General features: G+C 39.3%; 1 protein-coding gene across 2 annotated transcripts in view; it reads right to left on the bottom strand.

Moving 5' to 3' along the window:
• The window catches only part of il6st (interleukin 6 signal transducer), an 80,401-nt gene that overhangs the window by 30,029 nt on the left and 30,415 nt on the right, over positions 1-19,957 (bottom strand). The window contains exons 3-6 of one of the 2 annotated variants that reach the window (XM_034191504.1): positions 11,830-12,135; positions 8,222-8,366; positions 6,742-6,899; positions 2,960-3,114 (exon numbers count right to left, since the gene is read on the bottom strand). In XM_034191504.1, coding sequence (XP_034047395.1) covers positions 2,960-3,114; positions 6,742-6,899; positions 8,222-8,366; positions 11,830-12,135 — 764 coding nt within the window. The remainder of the gene's footprint in view (positions 1-2,959; positions 3,115-6,741; positions 6,900-8,221; positions 8,367-11,829; positions 12,136-19,957) is intronic. The other variant, XM_034191505.1, reaches the window with a different exon arrangement.

Raw genomic sequence — 19,957 nt, 5'->3', positions numbered from 1 at the left:
TACCGCTGCTATTTGGTAACGTAATGTTACACTATGCATCATCCAATGCTGTTATTCAGCTGTTTGGTATTTTCTGTTTACTTTAACCGCTATGTATGAGTGACAAAATGGCTTAAACTAACATTACAGACTGTTGTTACAGTCTGCACATTGTTTCAATTATGTTCCATAACCTCATGCTGATTTAAAAAAAATGCATTTGCCAGTTATCTTAACTGCACAGCCATTTAAGTTAACTAGTTACGACATATAGAGAGTAAATTAATGTGTCACAGCAATCCTTTTGAACTGTAGGTTCAGTATTTTTCTAAACCGGTGTCTAAAAAATACAGTCTATTATTATTCACAACAGCAGTGATGTGGAATTTAGACTAGACTTTTAAAATGTGGCACTAATATCTTTATTCTAATGTGCTTTATGTGTCTTTTTCCAGAGGCGAAGCAGTGTGGAGGACTTTTATCACAAAAACAACCTGAATCCATGCACACCCCTAGATGTCTGCTCAGCTTACTGACAGCAGAGAGATGATTACCAAGGACGTGAGACCTCGGTATTGTTGAAGGCCAAGACGTTCGTGAGATGATCAACACATTTCACGCAGGATCTACACTTCAATCCAGGTGCCACTTTACAGATATAATGGAGATGAAATACAGTGGGGCAAATAGGTATTTGATCCAGTGTTGATTTTGCTAGTTTTCCCACCTACAACGAACGGAGGGGTCTGTAATTTTTTTTTTTATCGTAGGTACACTTCAACTATGAGAGACAAAAGGCAAAGAAAAAAAATTCAGCAAATCACATTGTATGATTTTTAAATAATTAATGTGCATTTTATTGCATGAAATAAGTATTTGATCACCTAACAACCAACAAGAATTCTGGCTCTCACAGACCTGTTAGTTTTTCTTTAAGAAGCCGGATCCGGACTATTTGCAGGCTATGACATTGACCCTATGTGTCTTTTTGCAAGGAATGTTTTCACAGTTTTTGCTCTATGGCAAGATGCATTATCATCTTGAAAAATGATTTCATCATCCCCAAACATCCTTTCAATTGATGGGATAAGAAAAGTGTCCAAAATATCAACGTAAACTTGTGCATTTATTGATGATGTAATGACAGCCATCTCCCCAGTGCCTTTACCTGACATGCAGCCCCATATCATCAATGACTGTGGAAATTTACATGTTCTCTTCAGGCAGTCATCTTTATAAATCTCATTGGAACGGCACCAAATAAAAGTTCCAGCATCATCACCTTGCCCAATGCAGATTCGAGATTCATCACTGAATATGACTTCCATCCAGTCATCCACAGTCCACGATTGCGTTTCCTTAGCCCATTGTAACCTTGTTTTTTCTGTTTAGGTGTTAATGATGGCTTTCGTTTAGCTTTTCTGTATGTAAATCCCATTTCATTTAGGTGGTTTCTTACAGTTCGGTCACAGACGTTGACTCCAGTTTCCTCCCATTCGTTCCTCATTTGTTTTGTTTTCGATTTTTGAGACATATTGCTTTAAGTTTTCTGTCTTGACGCTTTGTCTTCCTTGGTCTACCAGTATGTTTGCCTTTAACAACCTTCCCATGTTTGTATTTGGTTCAGACTTTAGACACAGCTGACTGTGAACAACCAACATCTTTTGCAACATTGCGTGATGATTTAGCCACTTTTAAGAGTTTGATAATCCTCTCCTTTGTTTCAATTGACATCTCTCGTGTTGGAGCCATGATTCATGTCAGTCCACTTGGTGCAACAGCTCTCCAAGGTGTGATCACTCCTTTTTAGATGCAGACTAATGAGCAGATCTGATTTGATGCAGGTGTTAGTTTTGGGGATGAAACTTTACAGGGTGATTCCATAATTTATTCCTCAGAATTGAGTGATTTGATTCCATATTTTTTCCCTCTGCTTGGTCTAAAAAAGTAACCGTTACTGACTGCCACAATTTTTTTCCCTGATTTCTTATAGTGTTTCTTAAAGCCAGGAAGTTGCCATTTGAAATGACTTTAGTTTTGTGTCATGTCTGTGATCTGCTTTTTTCTACAAAATTAAACAACTGAATGAACATCCTCTGAGGCCGATGATTCCATAATTATTGCCAGGGGTTGTATTATGGCCAGAGTCTTCAAATTCACAGACAACATTCTTGGAACACAGACCTTGGACAAGCTCAAAGATGGCTAACCTTGACCTATTAAGTTAAAAGTTACATTCTGTTTCAATTTGTTCAGTTTTGTTTTTGAGTGGCAGGGGCGATGGCCAATCAGAGAGCTGTCAGTGGCAGGTCTCTCCAAAACTGCATTGCTTTGTGTCTTTATATACACATATTATGTAAAAGCTAATGAGAAATAAACACTTCTCAAACTGAAAACTGTTTTTGGAACTTAATAACACCTCTGAACCTACTGACAAGACATTTCGCAGGTGTTAGCATTGGGATGACACATTCTAGTGTTCTAGCTGCTACCCACTTACTTTCAGGTTTAGTGTGTAAAACCTAGCAAGAAATAAACACTTCTGGAGTCATTTACAAGACATTAGCGTGCATGCTAACTCGAAGGTTACTTCCTATGGAGTGTCTCAATACCTGCAAATGCACAAAGGATGATCTAAAAATATTCCTTGATTTGCACAACTTCCGCTCTTGTCAAAAGCTAATATACGTACACACGCAAGCCCTCCTGTAGACGCTGTTAAAACGTGAATATTGTTTTTGACTGACTGATAGAGGGGCTTTACTGAACATGTATAAATTGTACGTAAGACAATACGATCTTAACTGCAAATTATAAAGAAGACAATTCTCATACGGCCAAGGGTATTTTAGCGTACATTATATTTTTAAGTTGCAAACAAGTACAATGACATGACAAAACCTGCAGTATCAAAACTCATTCCACAGCAAATCAAATCCACATTCAAAGGTCACGAGAAATGAAAGACAATCACACTTACATAAGTCCAGTTGTGGGATCCATTCCGACAGAATCTGATTTGATACATTAGTGTCACATACTCATTCCCAATCGGATGTTTCCAGGTAATCAGAAGTGAGGTGGGAAAACTCTTCTCTGAAATGACTTGAACATCTGATGGAGGGCTTGTTTTGACTGCAAGAAGAGCAGAGCAGGCTGTCAGAAACACTGCAGACTGCGATCATGAACATGCGTTGCGGGCAAGGAGGTGATGTTGAAATCTTTCTTGTCAGATAGATCTCAGTGTGTTCTGTTTAATAATGTTCTGTCTGAACCTTGTGCAGTCAGGTATGGGGTTCCTCAAGCTTGTGTTTTGGGTCCACTGCTTTTCTCGCTATCTCGCACCATGTGGTCAATTACTATGTTCTTTGGGTTTTCACAGTTATGCAGATGATTTACAACTATATATGCCTGTAAACTGTGAAAATGGGTATAACTTCTCCAAACTTGAGCTCTGTCTTTCGGCTGTCAGGAGCTGGTTTTCTAATAAATTTTTGTTCCTCAACTCTGCAAAGACTGAAATGATTATCATTGCACCTCAGAATTTACATCATTTATTTGAAAATGTTACTCTTAAGCCTGGGTCCCACCGAATAATGAAGGAAGAAGAAGGAGCCACGCATGGGTGTGTCACGATTATTTGAAGAATGACCCACGTTTTCAGCTATCACGTATCTGCTATGAAGGTGCCTCTATGTGCCTCTCTGTACCCCGCAGCAGCCTCTAGTGAGCCACAACCGACCTGTCATTACAGCCTAGAATGGCTCGCATCAGCCACACTAAGCCACGTAGTGCCATGATAACGCCATGTTGGCGCACGTTTAGGCATGAGTTTGGTCCAAACCTCCAGCCCTCCCACACCTGGTCCCTTTAAAGTGTGGGTTTTCAATTCACAGATTCACAGCAGCATTTAAAGATGTCCCCTTTTTTTTTTAATGCAGTCCAAAAATAGATGCTCCAGCACAGTTCTGCAGTTGTGCGCCAGGCTGCTGTCCACCTGTAATGCACCAGACCAGCTAGACCCAAACCACGGGTTCCTGGAGAGCCGCCTCTGTGCTCCTCGTTATATTTGACCAGACTCTCTTTCTTTCATCTTAGGATTGTTAAGAATAGATCAATCCTGTCTGACAGAGATGCAGAAATCCTCATTCATGCTTTTGTGACATCTCACCTGGACTACTGCAATGTGCTTCTGTCAGGACTCATGAAGAAAAGCTTTCGTGCCTTGCAGATAGGGATGGGTATTGATAAGATTTTATCGATATCGATGCCATTATCGATTCTGCTTATCGATCCGATTCCTTATCGATTCCCTTATCGATACCTCGTGAATTTTGTACTAAAAGTAGGCTTTACAGGTTTTCTATGTATTTCATTGAGTCAAAGTAAATAAATATGAAATTGGTTACTGTATCCTTGATCTCTGGACATAAATAAAAATAAACAAAACAGTGTTTCGCTTTGAAGTTATTAATTCCGACTGGACTCTATCGTTCTAACTTGACTCGGCAGAGAGCCGCGCAGCGTTTGGAGCTGTGCGACCAGAACGGAGGACAATTCTTGTTTCTTCCTTGCAACAAGACAGGAGTCCCAGTTAGTAACTTTAATCCGCATAAAAGTGACTCACGATTTCACATATTCAGGGATGAAAGTGTTGAAAAACAAAAAAAGCTGAAACCCAAAATTACCCCCCAACACCACCTGCACGAAAATGTTTCAATTCTAGAAGCTCTGAAATGCAATCTGGGGCTATTCCAGACAATAAACTGCAGTGAGTGCAGCATCCATTTAGGTGAGGAAAAAAAATAACTTTCCTTATTCAAATACATTCCAGTAGTACTCTGCTCTTACTAGGATGCAGCAGTTTTCTAGTTTGGCAGATAGTTCTGGAGGAAATCACTGAAGAAATTAACACAATGAAAATATGGTTTGACCAAAACAAACTGTCAAACTTAAATAAGACAGGGATGAAATGGAGGTATAAGAGTCACTAGGTGTTCACAGGAAGCACTTATTTATTTCTGTATGTATGTATTTATTTATTTATGTATGTTCATTGTTAGTTGCTTTATATTTTCTGTTGTGTTTCTATTCAGGTTCTTTTTGTCTCTCTTTAAAATTATATATAACTAGATTATTAATATATAAACAAAAATAAATTTAAGAAATATTACAATTTAAAAACAAATGCACCCGAACGTGATGACAGCTGCAACTGCTTAATGCTAACTTTTAACAATGAAAATGCCACAGACATGCTAACGCATTAGCATCGTTCCCGTTTTTAAGTTATAAAATACATCTATTAACTGTTTCAGAAGACCATAACAGGTCAGTTTAACATAGAAAAGGTAAATAATACTAACAGACGTATGCTCTTTAGGGTTTTAGCGGGGGAAAATTAAGCGAAAGAAAGAAAGAATAAACGAAGCAATAGATCGAAGCATTGCTTCAATCTGCGAACCACTGCTTCGATTGGTTCAAGGTTCAAAACAAAGCCACGCTGCAGAAAAGTTGATTACAGACCCGCTGCAGGGTCTGTAATCAATGTAGAGAAATTATCATTTTCCTGACAAACACCCCCAAAAACAACGGCCACTCTGAAGGACCGATAACAGAATCGTTAAGCACAAAGCTTATTGATGTCGGTGGATCGAATCATTTCTTAACGATACCCGAAAGGAACCGGTTCTCGATACCCATCCCTACTTGCAGATGTTACAAAATGCTGCTGCTCGTATTCTGACAAGGGCAGGGAAACACGAGCATATTACCCAGGTGCTGGCCTCTCTCCTTTGGCGTCCTTGTTAGTTTCATGCTGATTTTAAGGTGCTTTTATTAACTTAGAAAATTGTAAATGGACTTGCACCTTCTTATCTAAAGGATCTTGTAAACACTTATGCACCTTCCCGTAACCTCCATTCTCAGGGAACTGGACTTTTGGTTATTCTGAAGGTCAAGAAAAAGACTGTTAGTGAGCGAGCATTTAGGTCTGGGCACTGAAGCTGTGGAAAGCTCTTCCTGTGGACATTAGACTGGCAGTCTCTGTGGATGCTTTTAAAGCAAAGCAAAAGACCCACTTGTTTACGCTTTATGTTTCTTGAGTTATTTTGATTTTTCAAGTATTTTTTGGTTTGTATCTTACGGTCTGTGTTTGTTTTTACTGCCTGTACAGCACTTTGACCGAAAAAGCTTCATAAATAAAATTATTATTATTATTACTACCGTGGCATCATTTCAGCTGTTTTACACACTCCTGGTATTCGCAGTATGGTATTCACAAATTAAAGGGTTCTAAAAGGCAACAATGACAAGAACTAGACCTGCCAGCAGGTACACACGGGGTTCAAGCCCCGTGAGGCCCATGTGAGTCGTAACGATGCAGCTGTAAGATGTGGGCCTGACCCGCAAATCCACATGGCAGATAGCACTGACATGCCAACTTTGCCTTCAAACATTTAAGAAGTCCGTACTTTTCCAGTTTGTACACTGAATAATAGTTTTTGCTCTACCATGTGCAAGACGTGTTATGCGTCCTGATAACGACTGTAATGCAGTCTGTCAGTCTACATTTATCGATATTCAAAATCCAATCTACCTTCATATCTGTTGTGTGTCTTATCACCCCCCTTTTTAAACTAAAGACATACAGCGAAGGTGTGCATTTATGTCATACGTTTGAAGTTTTATTTCTGAGAAAACAAAATCCATTGCTGACCATGGATTGACTTAATAAACTAATAAAAGAATAAGTGTTCTTACCAAACATTTCAGCTTCTTCTTTCAAATGACTGGACTCTTCTTTTCCCAGTTTATTCTCCGCCTCCACCCAGATATCCATATTCATGTGATGAGGGAATGTCCCCAGTGCCACCTGGGCACGGTTATTTTCCTTTGCCACCACACTGAAGTTCTTATAACTGTTGAGAAATTATTTTAATACCATTCAGGACATCAAAGTCAAAACCAGCAACTATAAAAACACAACAAGACATTATATTGTTTTAAATTTTAAAACAACTACATCAACACTACAACTGCTTTAAAAATTGCCATTTTGGACAATTTTGCCAATATGTAAATCTTGCATACATATATTACTGGCACCAGAAAAATCTGTTCTTACATTTGACACTTTGAAATAGACTGAATGAATTAACACGGAGTTAAAGACCAGCTTGTTTTTGAAGCGGTCTTGCAAAAGTCAACCCAACCTACTGTAACAAGCAGACTATTTTCCCCAACATTCACCTAATTTTTCTAGCTTTAATGCAATAAAACGGGGTGATGGCACCAACAGTGCTTGTATACTTGCTGTCTGTACTTCAAAATTATACACAAATTTTATGCCATATGGCCTTTTTCTTTTTTAAGCACACCTCGGCTTTGTGATTAGCACCGTTGCCACACAGCGAGAATGTCCCAGGTTCACTTCTGACCTGGTCCTTTCTGTGTGGAGTTTGCATGTTTTCCAAGTGTTTGTATGGGTTCACTCTGGGTGTTCCGGCGTTGCCGACCAAACGGTCCCCCTTAAAAATTGCTCCGTCCTGCCTTCACTGTGCATGCATCATTTTGGACTGTCAGCGGTGTCATTTCTGAGCGTCGGCAGATATGAGTGAGAGTAACTGTGTTTATCAGTCTCTACATGTCGCCCTGCGGTAGACTGGTGACCCATCCAGGGCCTTTCGCCCAACAATCGCTGGGACAGGTTCAAGCTCTGCCTGGCTCTTGACTGGAATAAGAGAGTTTACAAAATGAATGTATGTGTGTGTGTGTCACATCAGTCAGAATGTGAACTTTATTAACATATGAACCTGTTTAACAACAGTAATTACTGAGTTTCAGTTTTTCTCCCACTATGTCAGATTTTCAATTGGTCAACAGTAAGGATGCGGCAATGCATCGCAAATCAGTTAAAAATTAATACGAATGTGTGAAGATTCAAATCAGGTGAGATGAAAAATGAATTGTGATGCTGTTTCTCTCTCTCTCACACTCACAGAGGTTTGTTGTCAGGTGGGCAGTCGTCAATGACTGAATGAAACACCTGAAGTTTGTTCTGGCATGTCAGTGAAACATTAGTGACAGTCTAAATAATATATTTATGTAAATACATCCTTTCATTCTCTGAATATTTCACGCCAATTTTTGTCCAGGTATGAGTTTTACTCAAGTGTGCATTACTGCAATGTCAAAACAACTCCAGACAAAATGCACTTCCAGGAAGTTGGAGTATACTCACTAAAATACTATAACCTTCAGAGTGTAGGTTGTATGAATTTCAGTGTTTCTGTCTGTTCCTGGGTTCCAAAAACAGCTGATTTTGTTAAAGACGGACTTCTCCTGAACAGCCACACAGGAAAGATTTGCAGGCTTTTCAGGGCGATCTGAAATTAGGGAAGGGAGAGAGGAAACAAAGCTGAAAACTACATAATCTGTGTGTACAGCGGTTGACTTAAAAATGATGGAACAACTCAAAAGGCATAAGGTAATTTGCCATTTATTTTGTGGACTAGAATTCGGTGCATTAGCACAGCTACATAGACCTGTTACAAAACCATCTTTTTTGCAGATGATACACTGTCTCAGAAATAATATTGGCACTTTAAAACTATTATATGCATTAGGCAATGCAAATACTGCATTACTGCTTAAAACTTCTGGATCCAAAATGTGTTTTGGATCCAATTCAAAACACCTCACTTTCTGGGACATTATCAATGAGCTCATAAAATTTTACCAACTTTTTTTTTTTTTTTTTTTTTTTTTTTTTTTTTTTAGGAAAATGTTACCATGTGCCAGACCTTCTTAATTTCATTTCCAGAATATATTCCGGATCACATCCAAAACTGAACCACTTATTTCTGGGAACAGTATTCATCTACACACCAAATTACATGGAAATTTGTTAATTACCTTCTGAGTTATTTCGTTAACAGCCAAATGCTGGTGAAAACATCATTGATGGAGGTAACTAATGAGTGCATGTACAATGAGGATGCAGCCTCTGAATGCCTTACAGTAAGAAGTCTGTACTAGTGTTCAATCTTAATGAATGTCAGACTTGTATTAACCATCTTATGTTGCATATAGTGAAGCATGCCCACCTATTCCATTAGATTTAAAACAAAAACTTTCAGTGTTGTTTTGGTCAATTGTGATTATTAATTTTTTGCACCATTTTATTTATCTTTTATTACTTCTAGTTTTTAATTATTTATAATGTACAACAATCTGCAACATTTGGTTATGCGCCACACAAACTATTTTTAATACCATTAAATCAGTGGGCATCCCTCACTCAGCCTAATTTTATTATAGACATGTCAAAGAGTTCCACACATACAGTTTTAGCGTAAACAGCATTTAACTCTCAAACGGAAGGCAACAGACAGAATTACTGAACTGCTGCCATCTATGACATGATAACTCAAAAAATAGGACTATTTTTGATGATTTCCTGGAAAGAGATGATTCTTGCATCAGGAAAGAGTTAATTTACTATTCTGAAGCAGCTCCAGACCCAAATAACTTCTTGTTGTTCTTCATCTACCCTTATGACATTACAAAGATACATCCATACGCTGCTCAAAGACCTACAGAGCAAAGTTTAAAAACTGTGGTGGAGACAACACTGACCATCATTAACCCACCAGAAAAGCACACCTGCCAAATGCATCTTCTGCAGAACACCATCTGTTGGTTTATCTGTTACTTGAAAAACAAATTAACCGACTTCCATCAAATGTTAAAATGGTTGGGCTTGGCCTGTAAATGATCACATTAAATTTGCTACAGATGTTTGCAGCGACAAAGAATACTGGTGATAACATAGTGTGATGTGACAGAAACAGTTATGCAGTTCCCAATCTGCGGACCTGTGATGTGTGACATCACGTATCCATGGCAACACTCGAGCTGGTTTCCTCTTGCTAGGTATTGAAGTGTCAGACACAACACGTGGCATTGCACCTCATCTGACTGCTGCAGCTTGGCAAGCCCTAGTCCTCACAAGCAAGCAGACACCTCAACAAAACTCAATACTGTCTCCCGAGCTCCGCCCACGTTCGGCTCAGTGAGCTCAGACGGCATGAAAAAAGCACTGATGTGATCAGTAGAGAAAAATGAAATGCTGCTCACACACTCCGTTCTCTTTTCTGTACTTGAAGGAAAAATGGGCTCGATGCACACTGAGCCTGGAATAGAGCAGAAGTCGGCAGTATCTATATCAGGCTGCAGAGGTTGTTTGCTTTTAACCTGTTTAAACCTTAAATGTGCAGCTGCTTTCCTTCCACTTGCAGGTGGAATTCACTGCAAGTCTGCATTAAGATTTACAGTTATTACTTCAAAACAATTCACTGTCAGTTTAAGAATTACTCCCCGGTTCTTATATGTGCAAAACTGTAATCATGGATCAACTGTGGTCCTTTCCATCACTCCAAGGAATGGGTGATTTCTTTGTGTTGCATTTGACAGTGAAAACCTCTGTGTCTCGATGGCAATGCAGAGTTGAAAAGTACAAAAAAATAAAATAAAAATCACCATCAGTTGCATGAAATTACTTCAGATCCAGAAAGGAAGATATAAACTAAAAACAGGTCATGTGTTGAGAGTTCCTTGCTGCTTTATTCAGCTTTATTTAGTTGTTATATTCTGTGCACAGTCACAATATTACACTCATCATTATAGAATGACTTATTTTTCCAAATAGAAGTATTCAACTTGCGGTGGCAGCAGACCAAGCAGCTCTACCCACATATCCCTAGACTCTGATGAGTCCAGTAACTCTTTCTGGGGGACACAGAGGTGTTCCTAAGACAACTGGAAATTATAATCACTTCAGTGTGTCTTGGTCATCCCCTGGGCCTCCTCTCAGTTGGACGTGCCTGGAAGACCTCTCTAGGGACATGAATGCATTCTCACCAGATGCCTAAGCCAACTCAGCTGGCTTCTTTTGAGGTGAAGGAGCAGTGGTTCTACTCCCTCGTGGATATTTGAGCTTTTCACCCTGTCCCAGATACCAGAAGGAGGAATCTCATTTCTGCCACTTGTCTTTTTGATCATTACCCAAAGCTCATGACAGTGTCTTGTCATCTGGTTCAGCTCTTTCTTCATGACAACCCAGTAGAGTGTACACAGGACCTCAGATACAGCCTCAACCAATCTGTCAACATCATGCTCCATCTTACAGTCAATTGTGAACAAGATCCTGAGATACTTGAATTTATGCAATCAGGGCAATAATTCACCCCTGACCCAGAGAAGCCAACCCACCTTTTTCTGACAAAGGGCCATGGTTTCAGATTTGGAGTTGCTGGCTTCCAGCCACTTCACACTCTGCCTCAAACCTGCCCAGTGTACGTCAGAGGTCACAGTCTGATGAAGCCAACGTGAGCACATCATCCACAAAAAGAGGCTTCGTGATGGACACAAAAATAGAAGGACTCACCTCACTTAGATAAAGGAAACCAGGGCCTCCTACCAAAGCCAAGCATGGGAGGGCATGTGACAAGTAAGCGCCTCGTGGCCGGGTCTACAGCCATGGGGCTAACCCTAACCACCCACAAGAGTAATGAGCCTGGTGTACTGCGCAGTGGACAGGGACAAATGGCCACAACAAATCATTCACGTTATGTGTGTGAAAATTACTGTATTTTGTCACATCACAATATAGATCAGAAAAAAAAAAAAGAAACAAAAATTGTAATGTCAGTTTTTACACCCCCCCAAATACTGTTCAGCCCTACTTGGACTCACTGCTGCCAAGCAAGTTTGGCAGTCATCACATCCCTTCAACTCAAAGTGTGTGTGTATGTATATAAGGCTTTAAATAATGACCATTAAACTTACAGCCTTTGGTGATCCGGATCACATAGAAAAATCTGCCAGGATACATGGTAACATAGGGCGAGGATGGGTTCTTGGATTTACAAACTAACCATGGACCCATTTCACTGGTGACAGTCAAGGTGACATTAAGAGCTGAGCTGTTGATCTTGGTGTATTGTTCTTTGGGGACAGCAATTCCAGATGACTCCCAAAACAAGTCATCTGCTGTAGTTTCATTTGTGTTGATTATGTTGCATGTCGCTGTGAAGTTGGTCCCGATTTCCAATAATGCAGAAAGTGGGACTATGCTCACATGGTGCTGGTATTCTACATGAGGAGACACAGACACAGATACAGACAGACACACACACACACACACACAACAATCAGGCAGCCAAAGTTAAATTCATATCAGGAAAAGAACTTTTACATACAGCAGCACTGACTATGTAAGTACTTGATACATTTCCCCAATGTGATCACAGCAAAAAAAAAAAAAAAAAAAAAACCTAGCCTGTTAGATTTGCTTACACCACACTTTCTATTCTGAATAGAGAATGTGAAGCCATGATGTCAAAGCAAATATTCTAACACAAACACGTTAAATACAGGCACACAAGGTTCTTTCACTTCACCTTTTCAGACATTTACGGTATGTGGGACTGATGTGTCTGGTGGACTTGCTCCTTACAGCATGGTTGTTTGTGTTTAAAATAATAGCAGTGCGCTTAAAAAAAAAAGAAAAAAAAGATAGTGAATAATCCTTATATGTTTTATTTCCATACACGCAAATGCATTGGGAACACTGGACATTGTAGTCCAAATCAAAACATGAAGAAAAAGTGATCAAATATGTTATTACAGGCATGTGAGAGGCAAATAAAAATGCTTACAACTCCAATTCCAAAGAAGTGGGACGTTGTGTGAAATGTAAATAAAAACAGAATACAATGATTTGCAAATTCTGTTCAACCTACAAGTATATTCAAATGAATACACCACAAAGACAAGATATTTAATGTTCAAACTGATAAGACTTTTTTGTTTTTTGAAATGGATGCCTGTAACATGTTTCAAAAAAGCTTGGACAGGGACAACAAAAGACTGGGAAAGTTGATGAATGCTCCAAGAACACCTGTTTGGAACATTCCACAGGTGAACAGGTTATTTGGAAACAGGTGAGTATCATGATTGGGTATAAAAAGAGGATCCCCAAAAGTCTCCGCCGTTGACAAGCAAAGATCGGGCGAGGATCACCACTTTGTGAACAACTGCGTGAAAAATAGTCCAACAGTTTAAAAACAATGTTTCTCAATGTTCAATTGCAAGGAATTTAGGGATTCCATCATCTACAGTCCATAATATAATCAGAAGATTCAGAGAATCTGGAGAACTTTCTACACGGAACCGGCAAGGCCGAAAACCATCAGTGACTGCGTGAATCCGTGACCTTCGATCCCGCATGGGTTCAGGAACACTTCAGAAAACCACTGTCAGTTAACACAGTTCGTCGCGACATCTACAAATGCAAGTTAAAACTCTACCATGCAAAGTGAAAGCCATACATCAACAACATCCAGAAACGCCACTGCCTTCTCTGGGCCCGAGCTCATTTGAAATGGACAGACACAAAGTGGAAAAGTGTGCTGTGGTCTGATGAGTCCACATTTGAATTGAACTGAATTGAATGAATTTATTTATTTCGGCACACAAACTCGACAATAACAAAAACTGATACACAAGACAATTCCACAGTGACGAGTGACCAAAAAGGGGGTGAGTAGAAGCAAAGCTTATAAATGCCCACCCCATATACATATATATACACATATATATATATATATATATATATATATATATATACAACCAGCACATTTCAAATCGTTTTTGGAAATCATGGACATCGTGTCCTCCGGACAAAAGAGGATAAAGACCATCCAGATTGTTACCAGCGCAAAGTTCAAAAGCCAGCATCTGTGATGGTATGGGGGTGTGTTAGTGCCCATGGCATGAGCAAATTACACATCTGTGATGGCACCATCAATGCTGAAAGGTACATCCAGGTTTTGGAGCAACACATGCTGCCATCCAAGCAACGGCTTTTTCAGGGATGGCCCTGTTTATTTCAGCAAGACAATGCCAAGCCACATTCTGCACGTGTTACAACAGCGTGGCTTCCTCATAAAAGAGTGCGGGTACTAGACTGGCCTGCCTGCAGTCCAGACCTGTCGCCCACTGAAAATGTGTGACGCATTATGAAGTGCAAAAAATGACAACTGAACAGTTGAACAACTGAAGTCGTACATTAAGCAAGAATGGGAAAGAATTCCATCTACAAAGCTTCAACAATTAATGTCCTCAGTTCCCAAACATTTATTGAGAGTTGTTAGAAGGAAAGGTGATGTAACACAGTGGTAAACATACCACAGACCCAGGTTTTTTGAAACATGTTGCAGGCATCCCTTTCAAAATGAGCAAATATTTGCACAAAAACAATAATGTTTATCAGTTTGAACATTAAATATCTTGTGTTTGTGATGTATTCAAATTAATATAGGTTGAAGAGGATTTGCAAATCATTATATTCTGTTTTTATTTACATTTCACACAACGTCCTAACTTCATTAAAATTGGGGTTGTAAAATGGCCACGGGTCAAGAGGGACCTTGTGGGGGGGGCTTCACCAGCGCAGAACCATTTTCTGCAGTGAGAGACAGGGAGGATGGAGAGAGAGGGAGGATGGAGGCAGCTGTTTATCCAACTCTTTACAAGCTGGACAAAAATCTATCTTCAGCTGTCGGCAACGTCTGTGCCATGTGAGATTCTTCTCCAAAACTGGAGAGAGGAGGAACAGACTCAAGCCTAACACCGCCAAAATGATCTTGCTTTTAAATAAAAACCTTTGACGCCCCCAAATCCCCTTCATTTGGTACAACCACATTATAACACAGCCATATTATTAATGTCTTAACAAAAATATAGTCAAAAATTTCAAGATGCACACAGAACGTGTATTATTTAACATACGTAACAGTGTTTGTTCTACGCAGGTGTTATGTTCAAGATTGGCCAGCAGATGTCATCACATTTAGTTGTATCAAATGCTTCAAAACACAACCATTTCAACGCAATTGCTTCATATTGATTCTATGGTTCAAAATGCTTCAGTTTCTCGATCACTAATAATTACCAATAAAATACATTAGTAACCACAATTTATTAACACGTGCACGAATAGACTTGATAGAATAGACATGAATACATGCTAATCAGGATGTTAAATAATGTGGGACATGTCCTTTAAACACTAATTTACTCAAGAAGTAAGTAAAGCAACTCACCTGAACCTCACACAACACTGCTTCTCTGTCAATGTTCCTGACATTCAAGTCACCAATTTTGTCCCTTTCTATTGTCTTTCTGCAGACTGACTTATTTTGTTTGGCTTGGCGCAAAACCAATTTACGGCAATTCACACCCATTTACGATAGCCCTGTATAAGCATATGATTGTCGTATTTTTTTTTTTTTTTAACAACATCTAACATGCGCTTTCAAAACAGATTTATAGCTCACGGAAAAAAAAAAAAAAAAAAAAAAACTGGCAGAAATTTAAAAATACGTAAATATGCAAAAATGCACAATTCTCACATGCCTGCATTACTTTACAGAAAGACAAAGGAATATTAGGCTGTTCAAAATAATAGCAGTGTCTGCATTTTTTTCTGTGAAAAACCCCCCCCCCAAAAAAACCCAACAACAAAGAAACAGGCATCAGACAGGTGACACCCAAATTTTACGAAACTGACCAAATTTAGTTTCTACTGAAATCCAAGCATTATAATACTGGTTTATTTTATAAACATCTTGTAAAATTACTGCTCATTTCAATGAAGAGAATATATTTATCTGGGGGGAATTAAACAATGAATATATCCTGTTTTCTTTTTAGGGCTGCCTGCAGGAGGATATGCATGTGTGCAAGCATGAGCATTTGAAAAGACCTGAAGTTACCTTTGATCTCGGGTATTACGCACAGCCAAGTCGCGTGCACAATCCGTGAGAGGTCTTGTAAATCACTTCAGAGGTGTTATGTGGTTACAAAAACAGTATTTTTAGTTTTAGAAGTGTTTATTTCTCGCTAACTTTTACATAATATAAAACTCACATAAAATTATAGCGGTGCCAATGAAAATTCATTTTATTCCTTAGATATTAAAAAGGTTAGTGGCCCTATACTTTGTAAGGACAAAGGCAACAAATGTTGTACAAGCCGGTTGCCATGTATTTCTCTCTGAAAATCAGAGTAAAATGGATCATTCCAGATATTGTTCAGAAGAACAGTGTACTCTGACTAAAAAGTAGATTGGAGAGAAGAAAACATATAAAGAAGTGCAGAAAATGATAGAGCTCAGCTAAAATGACCTGAAGTACCCCAAAATGGCAAGAAAACTAGAAAGATGTGGAAGAAAAACAGAAAACCGCCATTCAAACGGATAGCAGAATAGCCAAAATGTCACAGACTCAGCCACCACCCAATGCTCAGCTCCAGGGTGATCAAAGGAGGTCTAAAGTTACCTGTGAGTACTGTAACAATCAGAAGACACTTATATGAAGTCAACCTAAGGGCAAGGAGCCCCCACAAAGTCCCATAGTGGAAAGAACATGTGTTGAAGAGATCAGAATTTGCCAAAGAACACACTGACTGGCCTAGGGGCCACAGACAGTTTGTCAGATGACCAAAAAAACGAATTCTAGCCACAGAACACTGTGAAGACAGTGAAGCATGGTGGAGCAAGCATCAGGATATGGGGATGTTTCTCATACTGTGGTGTTGAGCCTATTTATTACATACCAGGGATCATGGAACAGTCTGAATGCATCAAAGTACCTGAAGAGGAAATACCCTTGAAATGGATGCTTCAACAAGATAATGACCCCAAACACACCAGCAAGTGAGCAGTATCTTGGTTGCAGATCAACAAGATTAGCATTATGAAGTGGCCAGCCCAATCCCAGGACCTTAATCCAATCAAAAACTTGTGGGTAACATCAAAAATGCTGTTTCTGAGGCAAACCAAGACATGCAGAGGAATTGTAGTCCAATTGTCTTGGGCTGGAATACCTGTTCACAGGTGCCAGAAGTTGGTCAACTCCATGCAACACAGATGTGAAGCAGTTCCCAGAAACTGTGGTTATACAACTAAATATAACCACATAATATAACTAAAGAAAGAAATATAAGTTCAGTGTAGGGGTCGACCTATATGGATTTTTAAGGGCCAATACCGATTACTGACAAGGTTTGGAGGCTGATACAAATATCTGAGGCCGATATTTGCCTGTAGTAAAATGCGTCAAAAGGGTGTCAAAATTTAGTCAGGGTTCTCCCCAGAACTTTTTAGTATAGTGGTGGAAATCATCACCAGAGGTGGAAGCGCTAGCATGTTGACTGTTTCAAGTACAAATGGAGGCCGTTTCCTGCCACTTCAGCTTTCTCTAAATATACAATTTATGAGACATGAGAAAATCTCCAACACCAAGTTCTTCTTATGATAGAATGTTATTTATTGCACAATACATAAACTACACTCTAAATATACCAAATAGCTCTAGAATGAACTTAGACCATGAAATTTTTACCTTTTACATACATGTTTCCAAAATATTGGACAATCAGCTACTTAAGCTCACAATTCGGTTGCAAAGCCTGACGTAATGCATTGTTAAATCTTCCCCCAGTTCTTTCTGTAATACTGCCCTTTACAAAGCACAAATTCGAAGTTTTCCGCACTTTCTAAATTTAATCAAAGTCACAGCAAAAATAATCAGACCTGGGCCCTGCAAGAACTTCTCTTACAGACAAGATCCGCTCTTACAGAACCCCAGACAATGGATACAAGCAGTTTTTATACAGGATTACATATGTGAAACAGAGGCGGACCTTATTTCGCAAAATCCTTCTCTTATTGGCCCCCGTGGGCATTCAAGGGAGGTCAATCCCCCTGCCCCAGGCCCGCACAATAACGGAAGACATATGATTTATAATTGTAACCTAACTCTCTTTATCCTAAGTGGTACAAACCGGCTAAATCCAGTTCTACATGCACATACCAAGAAAGAACAAAGGAAAGTGAGAATAAGAATGAAACTAAAAATATAATAACTACCTTAATACCAAAAGAAATACAGAAAACAAAGAAAACCATATAAGAGAAGCTTGAATCTTCGACTGGACTGGGTTGCTTGACGCGAGGACGTTTCGCTTCAAATCGCAGAAGCTTCCTCAGCTAAAATTCTTGCTCTGGTAGCCTGACGTCTGTCTTGACTCTTGTAGAGAAGAAAGTCTTGTCTTCTTCTCTACAAGAGTCAAGACAGAAATCAGTATCGGTAACAGACGGTGGTAGTGGCACAGAAGGAGTCATTTAGAGAAGTGCTTAATCAGTGAAGTCCCACAAAACAACACTCAGAGGATATGTACATACATATATAAAATTAGATTTCCCCCTTTACATGAGGAACCATAACTTCAGTTTACGAACCGGCGAAGTGGGAGATATTAATGGTCCAGTACACACCATCTTCATGCATTTTTCAATTTATACAGTGAATGTTTGAGTTTATAAAGAAAAATGCAGATACTAGTTTTTTGAACTGCCTAATATTCCTTTTTTCTTCACTTTCTGTAAAATAATAAATTTGATATTTTCTTTGTGTTTTGATTTGGAAGAGAATGTGCATCATTTCCAATCCATTTGCATGTATGTAAATAAAAGCTATTAAAAAGGATTTTGAAATTGACTCAGTTTTTTTTTTAAAACACTGCTATTATTTTGAACACAACTGTATGTCTCCTTTCCACTATGTCAAAGAATTCCGAAGTGGCCATGTTTGCAGATTTTCTGCCAAACTTTCCTCCATTTCATCCATGATTTTAATATAATCAGCATGCACACTGCAAAAAAACTTTCAAAATATGACAGGAGAGCAAGAAGTGAAAGTGGAAAGGTGACCAATTACAGCCCTTGCTGTGTCAATCATTTAGCAGGTGCGCATCAAGTTGAGGAGAGGGTTCACAGCCATGTGGGGGGCTCTGATCTAAAGCAATTTAAAGACAGGCAGGTTAGGTGAATCAGAAAATTTTGAATTGTCCAGGTCTCCCTTGTAAAGAGATCTCGATCTCAATGGGACTAACCTGATTAAATAAAGGTTTATAAAAAAAACAAAAAAAAAAAAACATTTTTGGTTCGCCAAACCCAGGAATGTATATGAAACTTAATCTCATCTGACCACATGACCTTCTCACAAACAGGCCTGAACATGTGCTGGCTTGAGCAGAGAGACCTTGCTGCCCTGCAGGATTTTAAACCATGACGGCATTGTGTGTTACCAAAGTAATCTTTGCGACTGTGGTCCCAGCTTTCTTTAGATCACTGACCAGGTCCTTCCGTGTAGTTCTTGGCTTTCTCAGAATCATCTTTACCCCACGAGGCGAGATCTTGCATGGAGCCCCAGACTGACAGTCATCTTGTGTTTCCTCCATTGTATAATAATTACGCCAACAGTTGTTGCCTTCTCACTAAGCTGCTTGCCTGTTGTCCTGTAGCCCATCCCAGCTTTGTGCAGGTCTACAGTTTTGTCCCTGGTGTCCTTAGACAGCTCTTTGGTCTTGGCCATGGTGGATAGGTTGGAGTGTGATTGACTGAGTGTGTGGACAGATGTCTTTTTTTTTTAATACAGGTAACAAGTTCAAACTGGTGCAATAAATACAGGTAAAGAGTGCAGAATAGGAGGGCTTCTTAAAGAGTTTATTTGTAAATTATGGTGGAAAATAAGTATTTGGTCACGTACAAACAAGCAAGATTTCTGGCTCTCACAGACCTCTAACTACTTCTTTAAGAAGATCTTCTGTCCTCCACCTGTTACCTGTATTAATGGCATTTGTTGGAACTCGTTATCTGTATAAGACACACCTATCCACAGCCTCAAACAGTCAGACTCCAAACTCAACTATGGCCAAGACCAAAGAGCTGTTGAAGGACACCAGGAAGAAAATTGTAGATGTGCACCAGGCTGGGAAGAGTGAATCTACAATAGTCAAGCAGGTTGGTGTGAATAAATCAACTGTGGGAGCAATTGTAAGAAAACAG

Source organism: Thalassophryne amazonica, chromosome 17 (assembly GCF_902500255.1).
Source record: "Thalassophryne amazonica chromosome 17, fThaAma1.1, whole genome shotgun sequence".
NCBI classification, from domain to species: domain Eukaryota; kingdom Metazoa; phylum Chordata; class Actinopteri; order Batrachoidiformes; family Batrachoididae; genus Thalassophryne; species Thalassophryne amazonica.
This window is presented reverse-complemented; position numbering and strand designations above follow the sequence as displayed.